The sequence below is a fragment of the Oncorhynchus keta genome, chromosome 15, assembly GCF_023373465.1.
Source record: "Oncorhynchus keta strain PuntledgeMale-10-30-2019 chromosome 15, Oket_V2, whole genome shotgun sequence".
Taxonomy (NCBI): Eukaryota; Metazoa; Chordata; class Actinopteri; order Salmoniformes; family Salmonidae; genus Oncorhynchus; species Oncorhynchus keta.
The window spans coordinates 43,885,582-43,904,772 of NC_068435.1; the positions used below are offsets into that span (position 1 = coordinate 43,885,582).

At 41.3% G+C, this 19,191-nt stretch overlaps 1 protein-coding gene across 3 annotated transcripts; it reads left to right on the forward strand.

Moving 5' to 3' along the window:
* Positions 1-7,703: 7,703 nt before the first annotated feature.
* LOC118379142 (membrane progestin receptor gamma-B-like) lies at positions 7,704-18,892 on the forward strand. 3 transcript variants are annotated; one of them, XM_052464205.1, is made up of 9 exons: positions 7,704-7,850; positions 8,213-8,340; positions 11,942-12,147; positions 13,396-13,522; positions 14,342-14,386; positions 16,206-16,302; positions 17,005-17,149; positions 17,488-17,692; positions 18,272-18,892. In XM_052464205.1, exons 1-9 carry the CDS (start codon positions 7,797-7,799, stop codon positions 18,273-18,275), a joined length of 1,011 nt encoding a protein of 336 aa, XP_052320165.1. In that variant the 5' UTR covers positions 7,704-7,796; the 3' UTR covers positions 18,276-18,892. The 3 variants fall into 3 exon arrangements, with proteins under 3 accessions (XP_052320165.1, XP_052320166.1, XP_052320167.1); XM_052464206.1 differs by lacking the exon at positions 14,342-14,386; XM_052464207.1 differs by lacking the exon at positions 18,272-18,892 and having other exon boundaries at positions 17,005-17,631.
* The last annotated feature ends 299 nt before the right edge of the window (positions 18,893-19,191 follow it).

Consider the following 19,191-nt stretch of genomic DNA (forward strand, 5'->3'; position numbering starts at 1 on the left):
AATTTGTAGAATATGTTACGAATTGCAATTTGCAGAATATGTTACGCAATTGCAATTTGAATATGTTACAATTGCAATTTGTAGAATATGTTACGAATTTGCAGAATATTTAATTGCAATTTGCAGAATATGTTACGAATTGCAATTTGTAGAATATGTTACGAATTGCAATTTGTAGAATATGTTACGAATTGCAATTTGCAGAATATGTTACGAATTGCAATTTGTAGAATATGTTACGAATTGCAATTTGTAGAATATGTTACGAATTGCAATTTGCAGAATATGTTACGAATTGCAATTTGTAGAATATGTTACGAATTGCAATTTGTAGAATATGTTACGAATTGCAATTTGTAGAATATGTTACGAATTGCAATTTGCAGAATATGTTACGAATTGCAATTTGTAGAATATGTTACGAATTGCAATTTGTAGAATATGTTACGAATTGCAATTTGCAGAATATGTTACGAATTGCAATTTGCAGAATATGTTACGAATTGCAATTTGTAGAATATGTTACGAATTGCAATTTGCAGAATATGTTACGACTATATTCTGTTGCAATTTGTAGAATATGTTACAGTGCAATTTGTAGAATATGTTACGAATTGCAATTTGCAGAATATGTTACGAATTGCAATTTGTAGAATATGTTACGAATTGCAATTTGCAGAATATGTTACGAATTGCAATTTGCAGAATATGTTACGAATTGCAATTTGTAGAATATGTTACGAATTGCAATTTGCAGAATATGTTACGAATTGCAATTTGTAGAATATGTTACGAATTGCAATTTGCAGAATATGTTACGAATTGCAATTTGTAGAATATGTTACATACTAATTTACCTGTTGTGACAAAGTGTGACCGACTCTTACTCAGTGAAATTCGGGAAACAATTGGCAGAATGGCGGAGCTGTCCTTCAGCACCACAACGTTTTCCCTGAACACCTCTATCTCAATATGCAGTAATAGGCTACTTGCAGTTCAGCACCACAACGTTTTCCCTGAACACCTCTATCTCAATATGCAGTAATAGGCTACTTGCAGTTCAGCACCACAACGTTTTCCCTGAACACCTCTATCTCAACATGCAGTAATAGGCTACTTGCAGTTCAGCACCACAACGTTTTCCCTGAACACCTCTATCTCAATATGCAGTAATAGGCTACTTGCAGTTCAGCACCACAACGTTTTCCCTGAACACCTCTATCTCAATATGCAGTAATAGGCTACTTGCCGTTCAGCACCATACAAACTCACATTGAGGATGCACACCATGATAATAACATAACTAAATTGAGGATGATCATATGTAATGTGTTGAAAGGAACCATTTAAATAGACACATTTCATGCGTCTTCTGTTTTGTTCTTTCATACAAATGTCCTTCTTGAAGGTGTTGAATTGGATTGCAACACTATCAATCCATTGAGAATTTCTTTATTTTTTTTGTAAAGCTAACTAAATTGGATGATTTCCCCCCCCTCCAAAATCTGAACTTTTACCTTTCCAGGCAATTTGAGACTTTCCAAATGAAGGAGTACGCATTCCTAGCATGATTTGATATCACTGTCATTACATCACTACATTAAACTAGGCTACATTGAACTAGACTACATTAAACTACCTAATGGTTCATGTTTACTTGCCGTCACCTGGTTACAAGTCCCAGTGAAGATGTTTTATACAATCCCAGATGGCAGATACTCCACACTACCAGGTAACAACACACTGGTGTCTTGGGAGGAAATACAATGTTTTGATAAAGAATACCTCAGGGGCTAAATCTGTATAGCTCACAAGAGATTCTTCTGTTTGCACCTCGTTTGTCTTTGTGTTCAGGCCTAATGGGCTTCCCGTTTTGTTTTAAAAAGTCATTCAAAGGAATGAATCACCAAGTCATCACAAATAGCATATTGAATCAATCACCAAGTTGTCACAAATAGCATATTGAATCAATCACCAAGTCATCACAAATAGCATATTGAATCAATCACCAAGTCATCACAAATAGCATATTGAATCAATCACCAAGTCATCACAAATAGCATATTGAATCAATCACCAAGTCATCACAACTAGCATATTGAATCAATCACCAAGTCATCACAACTAGAAAATTGAATGAATCACCAAGTCATCACAACTAGCATATTGAATCAATCACCAAGTCATCACAACTAGAAAATTTAATGAATCACCAAGTCATCACAACTAGCATATTGAATGAATCACCAAGTCATCACAAATAGCATATTGAATCAATCACCAAGTCATCACAAATAGCATATTGAATGAATCACCAAGTCATCACAAATAGCATATTGAATCAATCACCAAGTCATCACAACTAGAAAATTTAATGAATCACCAAGTCATCACAACTAGCATATTGAATGAATCACCAAGTCATCACAAATAGCATATTGAATCAATCACCAAGTCATCACAAATAGCATATTGAATCAATCACCAAGTCATCACAACTAGAAAATTGAATGAATCACCAAGTCATCACAAATAGCATATTGAATGAATCACCAAGTCATCACAACTAGCATATTGAATGAATCACCAAGTCATCACAACTAGCATATTGAATCAATCACCAAGTCATCACAAATAGCATATTGAATGAATCACCAAGTCATCACAAATAGCATATTGAATCAATCACCAAGTCATCACAAATAGCATATTGAATCAATCACCAAGTCATCACAAATAGCATATTGAATCAATCACCAAGTCATCACAAATAGCATATTGAATCAATCACCAAGTCATCACAACTAGAAAATTGAATCAATCACCAAGTCATCACAAATAGCATATTGAATGAATCACCAAGTCATCACAACTAGCATATTGAATCAATCACCAAGTCATCACAACTAGAAAATTGAATCAATCACCAAGTCATCACAAATAGCATATTGAATGAATCACCAAGTCATCACAAATAGCATATTGAATCAATCACCAAGTCATCACAACTAGAAAATTTAATGAATCACCAAGTCATCACAAATAGCATATTGAATCAATCACCAAGTCATCACAAATAGCATATTGAATCAATCACCAAGTCATCACAAATAGCATATTGAATGAATCACCAAGTCATCACAACTAGCATATTGAATGAATCACCAAGTCATCACAACTAGAAAATTGAATCAATCACCAAGTCATCACAAATAGCATATTGAATGAATCACCAAGTCATCACAAATAGCATTTTGAATCAATCACCAAGTCATCACAACTAGCATATTGAATGAATCACCAAGTCATCACAACTAGCATATTGAATCAATCACCAAGTCATCACAACTAGAAAATTGAATCAATCACCAAGTCATCACAAATAGCATATTGAATCAATCACCAAGTCATCACAAATAGCATATTGAATCAATCACCAAGTCATCACAACTAGCATATTGAATCAATCACCAAGTCATCACAAATAGCATATTGAATCAATCACCAAGTCATCACAAATAGCATATTGAATCAATCACCAAGTCATCACAAATAGCATATTGAATCAATCACCAAGTCATCACAAATAGCATATTGAATCAATCACCAAGTCATCACAAATAGCATATTGAATCAATCACCAAGTCATCACAACGAGCATATTGAATCAATCACCAAGTCATCACAACTAGCATATTGAATCAATCACCAAGTCATCACAACGAGCATATTGAATGAATCACCAAGTCATCACAACGAGCATATTGAATCAATCACCAAGTCATCACAACGAGCATATTGAATCAATCACCAAGTCATCACAACGAGCATATTGAATCAATCACCAAGTCATCACAACGAGCATATTGAATCAATCACCAAGTCATCACAACGAGCATATTGAATCAATCACCAAGTCATCACAAATAGCATATTGAATCAATCACCAAGTCATCACAACTAGCATATTGAATCAATCACCAAGTCATCACAACTAGCATATTGAATCAATCACCAAGTCATCACAACGAGCATATTGAATCAATCACCAAGTCATCACAACGAGCATATTGAATCAATCACCAAGTCATCACAACGAGCATATTGAATCAATCACCAAGTCATCACAACGAGCATATTGAATCAATCACCAAGTCATCACAACGAGCATATTGAATCAATCACCAAGTCATCACAACGAGCATATTGAATCAATCACCAAGTCATCACAACGAGCATATTGAATCAATCACCAAGTCATCACAACTAGCATATTGAATGCGTTGGATTTATTTGACATTTATTTGAAAGATGTACAAATATGTGCGATGTTTCATGGTGTGTTGTAGTCCTCCGTAGAATACATTATTGGTCCTTTACTTTGTTCTTTCCCTCTTTGTCTAGGGACATGTCACTTAGGTTAACCTGCCGGGTCTAGGGACATGTCACTTAGGTTAACCTGCCAGGTCTAGGGACATGTCACTTAGGTTAACCTGCCAGGTCTAGGGACGTGTCACTTAGATTAACCTTCCTGGTCTGGGGACATGTCACTTAGGTTAACCTGCCGGGTCTGGGGACATGTCACTTAGGTTAACCTGCCGGGTCTAGGGACATGTCACTTAGGTTAACCTGCCGGGTCTAGGGACGTGTCACTTAGGTTAACCTGCCGGGTCTAGGGACGTGTCACTTGGTTAACCTGCCGGGTCTAGGGACGTGTCACTTAGGTTAACCTGCCGGGTCTAGGGACGTGTCACTTAGGTTAACCTGCCGGGTCTAGGGACGTGTCACTTAGGTTAACCTGCCGGGTCTAGTGACGTGTCACTTAGGTCAACCTGCCGGGTCTTGGGACGTGTCACTTAGGTTAACCTGCCTGGTCTGGGGACATGTCACTTAGGTTAACCTGCCTGGTCTGGGGACGTGTCACTTAGGTTAACCCGCCTGGTCTGGGGACATGTCTTGGGACGTGTCACTTAGGTTAACCTGCCTGGTCTGGGGACATGTCACTGGTTAACCTGCCTGGTCTGGGGACGTGTCACTTAGGTTAACCCGCCTGGTCTGGGGACATGTCACTTAGGTTAACCTTCCTCTGGGGACCACTGGTTAACCTGCCTGGTCTGGGGACGTGTCACTTAGGTTAACCTGCCTGGTCTGGGGACATGTCACTTATGTTATCCTACCGGGTCTGGGGACATGTCACTTAGGTTAACCCGCCTGGTCTGGGGACATGTCACTTAGGTTAACTTTCCTGGTCTGGGGACATGTCACTTAGGTTAACCTGCCTGGTCTGGGGACATGTCACTTAGTTTAACCTGCCGGATCTGGGGAGATGTCTGGATAGACCTGAAAATAGCTTTGCAGCAACTCTCCCCATCTAACCTGACAGAGCTTGAGAGAATCTGCAGAGAATAATGGGATAAACTCCCCAAATATAGCTGTGCCAAGCTTGAGCATTATACCCAAGAAGGCTTGAGGCTGTAATCTATTATGAGCCTTCCTCCCATCCGCAGCCTCCACTGCACTGACCCTTAACCCCAACCCTCACTTAACCTGACCCTACTCATAACCCTATCAAATTGTTGAGTATCTTCAGATAAAATGTGACATTAATTTGTAATGGTACTGCAGGTAATATATAAGCCTAGCCATGTAGTTGTTACTCAGTTTACACGCTTGGTTCATTTTTACACGTTCTAGTTACTGAGATTTGAGATTAACTGTCCTCAAGTGAACCAAACCTTTGATCTACAGTAGTTAGCAATGTCCATTCAAAGCAATACAACATCATTTGTAACTATATTCCAACAAACAAAGCAACAAAATAAAATTAAAATAAAGACAACATTTATTTACACATGACAGAAAATTACTAAGAAAAGGCCACATTAATGTTCAGACACTGTTTCCACTTACTACGTCTGTAGCAAAAGTGAAATATGTTTTCATCCTTTGTGTTCAGGTTTTGAACAACATAACACGGAAGAATGTTGATTTAAGCTTTCAGTCATCTCTGGGTGTGACACTCGTTCTGTGGGCAGGTGACATGAGTACATGCCTCTTTCTAACATGGAAGGAATGAGTGAAAGAGATGTTTCTTTCTACCACTTACACCCTTCATTCATTGCCAGCCTTTATCTGGTGTGACTGAAACTCAGTTTGCATATTTGGCAGAGTTCAATATAGCCTGGTCCCAGATTTGTTTGTGCTGTTACCCAATGACCATACAGATCTTAATTTGATCTTTTTGTTGCTGAGAATTTTCCTGTCGAGCAGGAAATGCAAACTTGAAGTGTATTTAAGGTTTTAAAAGTATTCTAAAGTTTATAATTTCCACTTTAAAATGTCACTTGATTTGCTCTAACGAAAAACATATCAACCCTTACAAAAATGTCCGTTAATCATAATCCACATAATAATTCACATTTCCTGTTGCTACAGGACTATTTTCCTCCTGTAGCAAACTGGCTCAAATTAAGATCCTACATCTATAGGAGTTGGAAAGACAGCACAAACAGATCTGGGACCAGGCTAAATTCACTGCTAATCTCCAGACATCTTCACTTAGGTGTCTCTTAATGGAAAATGGCCACCCATTCTAAAGTGATTCTTAAGACAATGAATGTCAGTAACTGCTGGTTCCTTGGAGACTGAGGTAGTGCTTGTTTTTGTCACTGTTACCTTGTCGTTGAACCAAGATTCCTCACTGCGAAACCTTGTTTATAAATGTATTGTCCAGGTAAAAAGATACAATGAATAGCTTAAATAATACCTGTTTTTAATAATAATAATAATATATGCCATTTAGCAGACGCTTTTTACAGTCATATGTGCATACATTCTCGTATGGGTGGTCCCGGAATCGAACCCACTGGCGTTACTTGCTCTACCAACTGAGCCTCCCCCATGACTTGCATACACTCGTGTACAGTATCAGAACAGGTACAAGCATGTATACAGACAAACAAAAACGAGTTGTCTTGTGTCTTATTGACATGAATCTGATGTGGGACTGCCAGATATTGTGGAAATCATTTGGTCTGCCTTTGATGTTACAGTAGGACCTAAATCTTGTCCTCAAGGATGAACCTAGATATTTCATTTAGCCACTGTGTTCAAGTAGGAGGATTGTAGATTTACAGAATAATGTTATGCATTTCTTTGCTGCATACATAGACAGATCAATATATATATGTTCTGATACTTATTCCATGGATCTAGTTCACGAGCACCAAGCAGACACAAGCGAAGGCGAGGCAGGGGTTGAAATCTCTAAACATCACTGTGAAAGCTGCTAAACTCGCTGTACTGCTGTGCTCTTTCCCCTTTGTGATTGTTAGGCTACCGTAATCAGTCATTAACTCATTGTTTTTACTTCAGAGCACAATAGGCCAACTGCTCTCAAAGACAAACTCTGTAACTCATAAACCATTATCTTTCAAAATATGAACACTTTTGGTAAGACTTCTGTTGCCCTTTTCAAAAGTGTTCTTCCTTGGCAGCTTTTTCGAAGAATGTGAATATTTTTGTATGTCTGTGTGTGAACATGAACTCAGCTGCTAAACACCTTTTGTCTTAGTGAAACTAGATGGGGTGTGCAGAGCCTGACGAGAGAGAGAGAGAGAGAGAGAGAGAGAGAGAGAGGAGGAGGAGTGGAACAGGTGTACTGAATGTTCTGGATGGGTGGGGAGTGGGAGGGAGGGACCGGCAGAACAACATAGCAACAACCTTATAAAGGAAAAGATGCTCTGGCTTCAGTTCATACAGCAAGTGAAGTCAACACCACAGTCCTCTCAGACAACATGCTCAGCCTTATTAAACTGCCCAGAGTCTTCACCATCAACCAAGTCCCAAAAGTAAGTTACTTTACTTCACTACGTTTTAGAATGACAAATCCTACAATATTATTTTCAGAGTCGAGGTTATATTTTATATTTAAGTCCAGTTAATTCAGAAGTTGAACATGTGGACATGGAATTTGAGTGGAACACTATTCTGAGTCTTGTGTTTATTCTGACACTTAGAATGTCAAGAATGTATCATTGTGACTCCCTCAAGAATCCCCTACTTTCACTGGGAAATATGTCAACATCATAACCATTGGGTTCATAGTAAACAGGTTCCTCTCCATATGTATCTAGATATAGCCTACTACTGTGTGGTGAATGAGTGTTGGCCAACTGTGCAGTAACCCTGGGTTTTGTTTTGTTTTGTTTAGGTGTTCCATGAGGACAGCATCATCTCAGGCTACCGACACCCTCGCAGCTCAGCCACTGACTGCATCCTCAGCCTCTTCCAGCTGACCAATGAAACTCTCAATATCTGGACACACTTCCTGCCCACATGGTATAGCCGAGCGACACCTGTTACACTTACGGGGTTCCTTGTGAATGCCACATAGGGGCACATGTTTTGGTCACACTTTATTTGGATCGTCCCACACAAGATGCTCTGTAGATGGTCATACTTTCAACAAACTATCCTGTTTAGCAATTGCTTGCTTGCTGTTATTTGGCTTAGGGTTAGGTTTATTATTATCATGGTTAGGGTTAGGTTTATTATCATGGTTAGGGGTTTAGGTTTATTATCATGGTTAGGGTTAGGTTTATTATTATCATGGTTAGGGTTAGTGGATAGTTATTTCAATCAAACGTATTTCTAAAGCCCTTCTTACATCAGCTGATGTCACAAAGTGCTGTACAGAAACATTGACATTTGTTTACAGTTATTGAACATCTACAAACCATCTACTTGGGACTTTCTAAATAAAGTGTTACCCAGCACTAACACATCTACTTCAGGGTTGAATGGTTATTAGTTCATTAGTGGAATCAGATGTATACGTGCTGGTAAGAACTCAAATGTCCTGTCACAGCAGTGTTATGTGTCCTTAAGACAGAGTTGTACTACATTCACAACCTTAACATCCTTCATAGATTAAAACAAATTGAGCTCTTTTCCTTCGATTCTTTATTCAAAAAATCTTCATCCCCAAAAAAGAATGATCCGTATATTTAAATGTGTGTCAGGTAATCCTGTGAATTTGAGTTAATAGGAGATGGGGGGACTTCTCAAACTATTTAATAACCTATATAACATCTCTTTGAGGATCATTGTAGTATTCAATGCAGACCGAGACGAGAGTAAACAGTTGAACTTTTCTCTCATGTTTAGTGTTTATCTTTATCATTTGGATACGAACAATGAACATAACGTCTTTTAATGACAGAAAATAAGCAACTGCATATTGAAACATGCTCTCACTCTCAATTCCCTGGAACAATGTTGCTTTGGATTTGGACTAAACCAGAAAACATGATTAACAGGTTTTATTGAATAGCAGCTGAAGCATATTCCACAGGCTTGAGGCCTTCCACAGGAAGTGGTAGTTGATTAGCAGTGTAACATGGTGTATGTGACTGTCTACCTGATGACAGTCGTTAAGACACTTGCCTCTGCACTGCAAGGATCAAGAACTATTCCTTTCTATTTCTCTCTCCCTCTCTCTCTGTCTCCCTCTTCTCTCTCCTCTCACAGCTCTCAAATGAGTTGCCACAATTAGTGAACAGCTCAGTGTAGCGATGGGGAAAAGCACAAATAAGGTTTATTTGTTAATGAGGTGTGCAGAGACATGGAAACACAGTCCGCTGCCTCTAACTACTGTGTACAGGCCAGAGAAAACCTTGTGGTAGATGCAGTAACTCACTGTGGTTGACTGAACTGGAGAATACGGTCATCTTACAAAAGACCAGGCTGGTTAAAGGGGATTTTTTTGTGTTTTTTTTTTAAAGCTATCATTGTGCTGTTTAGGCGAACAATCCAAAATAGTGATTTAATTTTGAAGAATCATAATTAACTTGCATTCTGATTGAATGCTGAAACAAGTACCACAAAATTGGTAAAGGATTGCTCCCCCGATAAACAATTGGTCCTGAAGGAGTCTGTCCTCCAGGGCCAAACTAAGGTACCCATCATTTAAGTCATTTAGTGAATGCCAACCTTATGACATCCAGTGGAACTTCAATAGTGCATCTAAATCTGCGCCGTTTAAGGGGGGTGAAATGCTGACGGTGGTCCTGAAGGAGTCTGTCCTCAGGGCCTTAAAGAGGTGGGGTTTCAAACTAACCCCTCTGTGTGTCCTGACAGGCCTCTGGTCTTGTAGCGGATGGTCTAACTGTCTGTCCTGAGTTGTAGGGTTTAATGGCACAGGCAAGCTAACCCAAAGTCTGACGGGAGATGTGCCTGGATTAGGACCTGACTTCTTATGGAAGCTGCCTCCAGGATCACGAAGGAGCGCTCTGGGAGGAGGACACAATGGAGTTGTCAACTGATGGCGAGATCATGGAACGCAGTCAGGAAGAGCAGCCCGTCTTGCCGAGGTTCACCCTCTCCACACTGATGTCTGCCAGACATGCAGAGATGCTGACAGGTCATCTTTAATTGTGTGTCTTATAGGAATGCTGAGGTTATGACAGAGCCAAGTGACTTGGTGGTCCTGAAGGAGTCTGTCCTCCAGATTCTCGGCCAAACTAACCTCTGTGTGTGCCCAACTGGACAGGTACTTCTTATGGAAGGTCTAGAAGGATGAGAGCAGAGGAGAGAGAGTTAGACGGTGGTCCTGAAGAGAGTCTGTCCTCCAGGGCCAAACTAACCACTCTGTGTGTCCTGACAGGTACTTCTTATGGAAGCTGCTGAGTTGATGAGCGGTGGTCCTGAAGGAGAAGAGAGGAGGGGTCTGTCCTCCTGGAGGCCAAACTAACCCTCTGTGTGTCAAACTGACAGGTACTTCTTAAAATGGAAGCTGCAGAGAGGGAGGGGGGAGGATTCAGAGGGAGGAGAGGGAGGAGAGCGGTGGTCCTGAAGGAGTCTGTCCTCCAGGGAAGGAGTCTTGTCCTCCAGGGCCAAAACTAACCCTGTGTGTCCTGAAGGTACAAAGTCTAACCAAACTCTGTGTGTCCTGACAGGTACTTCTTATGGAAGCTGCTGACGGTGGTCCTGAAGGAGTCTGTCCTCCAGGGCCAAACAACCTCTGTGTGTCCTGACAGGTACTTCTTATGGAAGCTGCAAACGGTGGTCCTGAAGGAGTCTGTCCTCCAGGGCCAAACTAACCTGTGTCCTGACAGGTGGAAGCTGCTGTGTCCTGACAGGTCCCTCCAGGGCTTCTTATGTCCTGGACAGGTACTGCTGACGGTGGTCCTGAAGGAGTCTGTCCTCCAGGGCCAAACTAACCCTCTGTGTGTCCTGACAGGTACTTCTTATGGAAGCTGCTGACGGTGGTCCTGAAGGAGTCTGTCCTCCAGGGCCAAACTAACCCTCTGTGTGTCCTGACAGGTACTTGGAAGTTATGGAAGCTGCCTGGGCCAAACGTGTGGTCCTGAAGGAGTCTGTCCTCCAGGGCCAAACTAACCCTCTGTGTGTCCTGACAGGTACTTCTTATGGAAGCTGCTGACGGTGGTCCTGAAGGAGTCTGTCCTCCAGGGCCAAACTAACCCTCTGTGTGTCCTGACAGGTACTTCTTATGGAAGCTGCTGACGGTGGTCCTGAAGGAGTCTGTCCTCCAGGGCCAAACTAACCCTCTGTGTGTCCTGACAGGTACTTCTTATGGAAGCTGTCCTCCAGGGCCACTAACCCTCTGTGTGTCCTGTCCTGAAGGAGTCTGTCCTCCAGGGCCAAACTAACCCTCTGTGTGTCCTGACAGGTACTTCTTATGGAAGCTGCTGACGGTGGTCCTGAAGGAGTCTGTCCTCCAGGGCCAAACTAACCCTCTGTGTGTCCTGACAGGTACTTCTTATGGAAGCTGCTGACGGTGGTCCTGAAGGAGTCTGTCCTCCAGGGCCAAACTAACCCTCTGTGTGTCCTGACAGGTACTTCTTATGGAAGCTGCTGACGGTGGTCCTGAAGGAGTCTGTCCTCCAGGGCCAAACTAACCCTCTGTGTGTCCTGACAGGTACTTCTTATGGAAGCTGCTGACGGTGGTCCTGACGCGGGACGTGTGGAGCGACTCGTTCACATGGCCCCTCCTGGTGTTCCTGATGTCGTGCTGTGTGTACCCGCTGGCCTCTAGCTGTGCCCACACCTTCAGCACCATGTCAACACGCGCACGGCACATCTGCTTCTTCTTCGACTACGGAGCTCTGAGTCTCTACAGCCTGGGTGAGTAGACATGTCATAGAAATGGAATTCTATTCAAAAGAACATTGTTGCCCCTAGCGACATGACTACTATGTTATGCAGGTGTATTCCTAGAGGGAACGGCATTGTATGGATTCTATCTAGTCAATGTATAAAGTTTTGAACCTGCAGGTCTTTTTAACTGAGAGTCCTTGTATGATACCCCGATGGAGTTAGAATGGGTAGGAAGCACAGGAGGTTGGTGGCACCTTTATAGGGAGGATGGGCTCGTGGTAATGGCTGGAGCGAACTGTGGAATGGTAAACATTGTTTGATGCCATTCCATTTGCTCCATTCCAGCCATTATTATGAGCTGTCCTCCCCTCAGAAGCCTCCACTGGTAGGAAGGGAATGTAGTCCCATTCAAATGGATGTTCTGTGGTGGGTACACTGGCCAGTCATACTTTTAATGTACAATTTGGAGTGTTGGATTGATCACATTAAACATCTATGCCTGTTTCATTTAATCTAATTCGGTGGTTTCCCCCAATCCCAAATCAACCCCTAGTCGCTTGTTAATGCCTCCTTATAGATTTGATGGAAGTGCATGTGTGTAAGATAAATGGCACCAACTGCCTGGCCTGCCACAGGCTCTATGACCACATTTGGCTCATCCATTCAATCCTTTTGGATTTAGGAGGGGCTTACAAAAGGTGTCTATGGGTGGCAGTAGGGGATGATGTGGAAAAACACATAATGGTTTGCATTTATGTAGCCCTGCACCCAGTTTTAAAAATCCCTTTGTGTGTAGCAGGTCTTGAACAGGACATCATGTACAGTCAGGGTAACTATACCCTCAAACTAACTCATGTGTAGCACCAACCTGCCATACAAAGGGCGTTATTAGTTATGGAAATGCATCCAGGATTGTGCTTAAGCACATGTACCATGGATACTGAGACCTGGACCAGCCAGTCCTCAGATTGGAACCTACACTTCTTCCAGCATCTGCATGCTGAAGGGTGACAGTGTGTGTTTTGTATACACACGTATGAATGCCTTTCCCACATGGAGGATCTTCATTTGAGCCAGTTTGCAACAGCAGGAAAGATCTCCTGGAACAGGGTGATCAAATGAAGATCCTCCATCTGTATGTGTGTATATTATACACATCTATATATAGTCTATGGTATATACACATAGTTTGCAGTACATGTGTATGCACACACATGTTTATGTATTTGTGTCTATTCCTGCATGTATGGTTATGCATATTTCATTCCCCTCCAGGCTCAGCCATAACATATTCTGCCTACGTGATTCCTGATAAGTGGGTGAACAGTTCGTTCCACCAGTACTATATCCCCATCGCTGTGGTAAACACTGTCATCTGTACCGCCTTAGCCTGCTACTCCAGGTAAGAGAGCTTTCTACTGGAAGGACACTGTTGTTTGCAGGTTAGTGTTTTTCCTTGTTCTGGAGGCAGCTCTGCAGAGTGGTCACTAGCTGACACAGCCACAAAGTCATCAAATCTGATTTTAAACCTTAACCCCAACCTTAACCACACTGCTAAACCTAACCTTAAATGAAAACCAAAAAGCAAATGTTTGTTTTCATGAATGTTTACAATATGGCCTATCTAAGGGGAAAATGCTCAGTTCTGCCTCCAGGACAAGACTCGTGACAATAAATGTCAACCTGCCTGTTGTTTAGCAACCACTCAATCGCAGGCATCTCATAGTGCTAATGAGGATATTGTATAATTATCTCTGGGTTTTAAAGGAATGTGATTGTACAACTTGACTCCTAGCTTTGGATGTTGTGAATTAATAAGATTACAAAATGACAATATTCCTCCAACCAGAAACAATCACATTTAGTCTAAATCCTACTGTGTGGACTCATATTTGACAAGAAACATTTTAACATACATTTCATGTAGATTTGATACACACACTGCTGTTATGAATTCATTTGGGGAATGAAACTGCTCCTTTCAGTTCCTTTCTGTCAAAATATCATGCATGATAGGAGGCAAATTGGACCTGTCTTTTACCTCAGCTTAGCTTCACTGTGTAGCAGCTATTGTGACTTTGCTTGTCATCGTACACTAAGCCTACACATTGTTGTTAAAACGCACACTGACTGGTTTGCCTACCTTTCTTCATAATTATTACTGAGTATTCTCTGCTTGATGGCAGTCTCACAATGCTTCTCCCTCCTCTTTTCTGCTAAGGCTTGGTTTACCATATATCCAATATAACCATGACATCATAAAAAGGTAAACATCATGTCATCTCCGTTAGTCATGCGTTTTCTTTTGCTATCTGTCAACTGCTGTGCTACTGCTAACCTAACTCAGTGTGCTACTGCTAACCTAACTCCCTGTGCTACTGCTAACCTAACTCCCTGTGCTACTGCTAACCTAACTCCCTGTGCTACTGCTAACCTAACTCAGTGTGCTACTGCTAACCTAACTCCCTGTGCTACTGCTAACCTAACTCCCTGTGCTACTGCTAACCTAACTCCCTGTGCTACTGCTAACCTAACTCACTGTGCTACTGCTAACCTAACTCCCTGTGCTACTGCTAACCTAACTCCCTGTGCTACTGCTAACCTAACTCCCTGTGCTACTGCTAACCTAACTCAGTGTGCTACTGCTAACCTAACTCCCTGTGCTACTGCTAACCTAACTCCCTGTGCTACTGCTAACCTAACTCAGTGTGCTACTGCTAACCTAACTCAGTGTGCTACTGCTAACCTAACTCACTGTCTATCACAGGAGGTTGGTGGCACCATAATTGGGGAGGATGGGCTCATGGTAGTGGCTGGAGCAGAATGGGTGGAATGGTGTCAAATACATCAAACGCATGATTTCCATTTTCACATATGTAGACACTGGTTCGGTGCTGGAGATAATGAATAAGAGGTTGAAAAGTGGCGGAGTTGCCCTTGAAATATTAGTGGCACTATGCACCTCCCTTTTCAATGATGTGTGTGTGAGCTAACAAAAAAACATGTAGGCCTCGTCACGCCATAAATAGACTATCAAGTGTGGTTTTATTTGGACGAGGTAGTAAGGAGAGGGAAGACATGTACAGTAGTTAGCAACAGATCGTGTGTTCTTTATGTGAAGAGGGAGTTGGCTTCATTTACACTGGAATGTGTTTCAAAGCTACAAAAACAGAATCAATTTTGCTAGTCTGATCTGACAATGACTCAGCAGTTATGATTGTGTGGAAGGTAAGGAGAGCAGGTGAGTGAATTGAATTAAAGCCGTGTGTTCGGAAAGCATTCAGACCCCTTGACTTTTCCCACATTTGTTACATTACAGCCTTTAAAAAAAAGACGTTTTGCTATTAGACTAGAAATTGAGCTCATGTGCATCCTGTTTCCATTGATCCTCCTTGAGATGTTTCTACAACTTGATTGAAGACTGCCTGTGGCAAATTCAATTGATTGGATAAGATGTGGAAAAGCACATGTCTATTTAAGGTCCCACAGTTGACAGTGCAGGTCAGAGCAAAAATCAAGCCATGAGGTTGAAGGAATTGTCCGTAGAGCTCCGAGACAGGATGGTGTCGAGGCACAGATCTGGGGAAGGGTACCAAAACATTTCTGCAGCATTGAAGGTCCCCAAGAACACAGTGGTCTCCATCATTCTTAAACAGAAGAAGTCCAGTGGTCTCAATACTCTCCAAATGCACTGTAAGTGATTTGTGCCGGGAATATAAAACCAGGAAAATGTCCTGTGTAATATTTAAACAAGATGAGTTCATGCTAGATACAAAAATGCACTGAAAAAGTGTCTATTTGGGAGCAAGTTCATAAAGGCTACAGTTTATTGCCAAATTCGATAACGGGAAATGGGTTTCTAATCATTTGAACAACCATGCAACAGTAATGCAATATTTTGATCCCAAGATGCTGTTAAGAGCATCTTCTATTCATCTATCCTTAATGCACAGAGATGGGGAACAAAGAGATGGCAGACGTTGATTCATTAAAATCCATACTTATTTGCAGTGTATAATGAATGTGCATGGATTTGGCTCATTGTGATGGCTGATAAAACAACCATAACTGTTTTTTCCATTCAGATTCTCAGAGTGTAAGAGCCCAAAGTTTGGCAAATGTCTCCGCATTCTAGCTTTCGCATTACCCTACCTGTTCGACAACATTCCTCTCTTCTACAGGGTGAGTCATTACATTTCTCACCCCTCTGTGTGACAGACGCACCTTCTGTGCCTGAGGAAAAGTTAAAGTATAGAACAGTGTTTGTATTATTGAAGTGTACTGTGTCAATGTTTGATTCATGTGATGTTTTTATCGTTTTTTTGCCAGATCGTGGGACTAGGGAGGAAAATGAGCTGAAGCTAGTTTCTCTGATTATTGTACGACTATATCTTTTGAAACCTAGCAAGCTCTGTACACTTTGTTGTCTGGTTAATGGTATAATTATGGTCAAGTCAGTGGAATGAAGGTGTACATTTAAGTATTCATGAACAGTTCTGAAATTCTGTATGCACAGCTATTGGATCTTAATTTGACCACTTTCTCACAGCAGTAAAATAATCCTGCAGCAACAGAAATGTTGATTATAATTATAGATTATAATTCATGGACATTTTTGTATGGGTTGATACGTTTTAAGTTGGGGCATATCAAGTCTGAAATTTTGAACTGTAAATTACCAATGTTAAAAAAAAAAATTAAAGCTCAAATACACTACAAGTTGGTGTTTCCTGCTGTATAGGAAATGTCCTGCAACAACCGGGTGATCAAATGAATATCCTACACCTGTACCATGCTATCTTGGTTCAACAGCCATGTGGAGTATGACTGTGATGAAGCCTGTCACGTGACGTGAGGATAATACATTCTACTGTGTTTTGACAGCTCTTCCTCTGTGTGGGTGAGGGCTGCACTGACAACAACACCAACCCCCTCCACCACACCCACATCGCCCTGGCCTTCCTGACCGCATTCCTCTTCGCCACACACCTACCAGAGCGCCTGGCCCCCGGCAGCTTCGACTACATAGGTCAAAGTGCATATGGTCTATCTGGAAAGGCTGCTTGTTTGATTCATTTCAGAATGATTTGTCACTGTATTGTGCAAGACTTGTTGTAATACAGTGGATACTGATCAACACTGGCTTGACATTAGTGGTATGACATATGTAGCATTATAACAACATAGTATTCTTTATATCACTGCCTCTGGGTCTCACTGTGCCTTCCTGTTTCCCCCTTATGCTGTGGAGGCCAGTTCCTCTGTTGCTGGCCAGTTACAGTTCTCCTCGTTGAGTTCTGCTTCGTACCTCTCCTGTACCACTACTACTGTAGGTATTTAACCACAGTCCTTTTGCACCCTCTGCAGGTCACAGCCACCAACTGTTCCACGTGTTCGGCATAATCGGCACTCATTTCCAGATGGAGGCCATTGAGCAGGACATGGTGACGCGACGCCCGTGGCTCCTCACGTACTCTCTGCCCATCACCTTCACCAACACACTGGGGGCGGCACTGCTGAGTGTCACCCTCAGCCTTGGCATCATCTTCCTCTTTAGTCTGCCTCTGCTCTGGTCAGCCACCCGGGAGAACACACTGAGAAGACACCATCACATCCAATAGCCAAGGGCTGCCAGTACCACTAGTACTAGCCATTAGCCACATGCTAATGACAATGTATATGGGCTGTAGGAACTGGATGGTTCAGTTGGTGGAGCATGGTGCCTGTAATGCCAGGATTGTGGATTTAATTCACAGGGCCACCCACACGTAAAATGTATACAAGCATGAATGTAAGTCACTTTGGATAAGAGCGTCTGCTAAATGGCATATATTTGTATTATATTACTATGATTAAACTGGACACTGTGGTGGGGGTGGGCTTGGGAGAAGAGGTGAACAACTGAAGTGAACCACTATGGCTTCTTGGTGTTGGATAGAGGGATAGAGGTGAAGTCCTGACAAGATACAATGCTGAAGGGGCAATGAACTGTTCTTCACATTGTCAGCACGGATGAATAAACTGGTAGCTGAACAAGAGCTCCATATATACTGCAATGAGGGACAGACAGGGTTAGTGGTACCTCTGGTAGTATTACATTGACTATAGGACAAGTACACAGTACTAAACACGTAGTCCTTGCTTTTGTTAGCTGATTTACCAACGCTACTGAGGAGCAGGAAGAGACTGGAGCAGTTGGAAGTCAAACTGTATATGAAGAATCAATCCACTGAGGATACAGGAAGAGACTGGAGCAGTTGGAAGTCAAACTGTATATGAAGAATCAATCCACTGAGGATACAGGAAGAGACTGGAGCAGTTGGAAGTCAAACTGTATATGAAGAATCAATCCACTGAATGTTACATGAAGAGGAATTTTCAATATTCCTTCAATTTAGTTTTTATTTTTAAACACTTTATTTTTATACTAAATATATTTATCACGTGATCATTTTTATACACAAACAATGGATATGTACCACAAACACATCAACAATTTTAGGACCACAGTCTGTAGTCTAAGGACTGTTAAGTAGAGGGTTTTGGTAGTATATTGTAAACTAAAATCAGCACTGAAGGATACAATAAGTTATTAATGAAGTGTACAGTATGTATGATGGTCAGCTACTAAAGTGAAGCTGCCTTTTAGAGATACAAGTGATACATGTCAGATCGCTTTCCTGTAAACTGTTAAGTACAGTATTATTTAAAGCATCACCAAGACATTATAGTTCTCCGTTACACATTAAACGTTTTCTTTGGCTCCTGTAAATCTTGTCTCATTTTAGTTAATATTTTAGTTAATATATTTTGAAATGTTATTTATTGTGAATTCTCATAAATAAAAGGTGTCTGTGTATTGCCTTGAAATAAATTAGGGAGCAAAAACATCCTGTGAATGCAACACATGAACTAGGCCTACAGCAAACTCCAAACACTGTTTTCTCATTGTAGTACATTTGAAGAAGAGCTCACTCTGTTTTTCTTCATTCATTAATCACATGTAGGCTAGAGGATCACTTTGGATTTTATCATAAGCACAATATTCTTGAAAAAGACATTGTACACATT

Bases quoted from the DNA above. Each gene is read 5' to 3' on its own strand.
- LOC118379142 (XM_052464205.1), top strand. From the start codon at position 7,797: ATGCTCAGCCTTATTAAACTGCCCAGAGTCTTCACCATCAACCAAGTC. The intron at 13,523-14,341 runs GTAAGAGAGCTT...TTTTCTGCTAAG, and splicing joins GCCTTAGCCTGCTACTCCAG to GCTTGGTTTACCATATATCC. The intron at 16,303-17,004 runs GTGAGTCATTAC...GTGTTTTGACAG, and splicing joins ACATTCCTCTCTTCTACAGG to CTCTTCCTCTGTGTGGGTGA.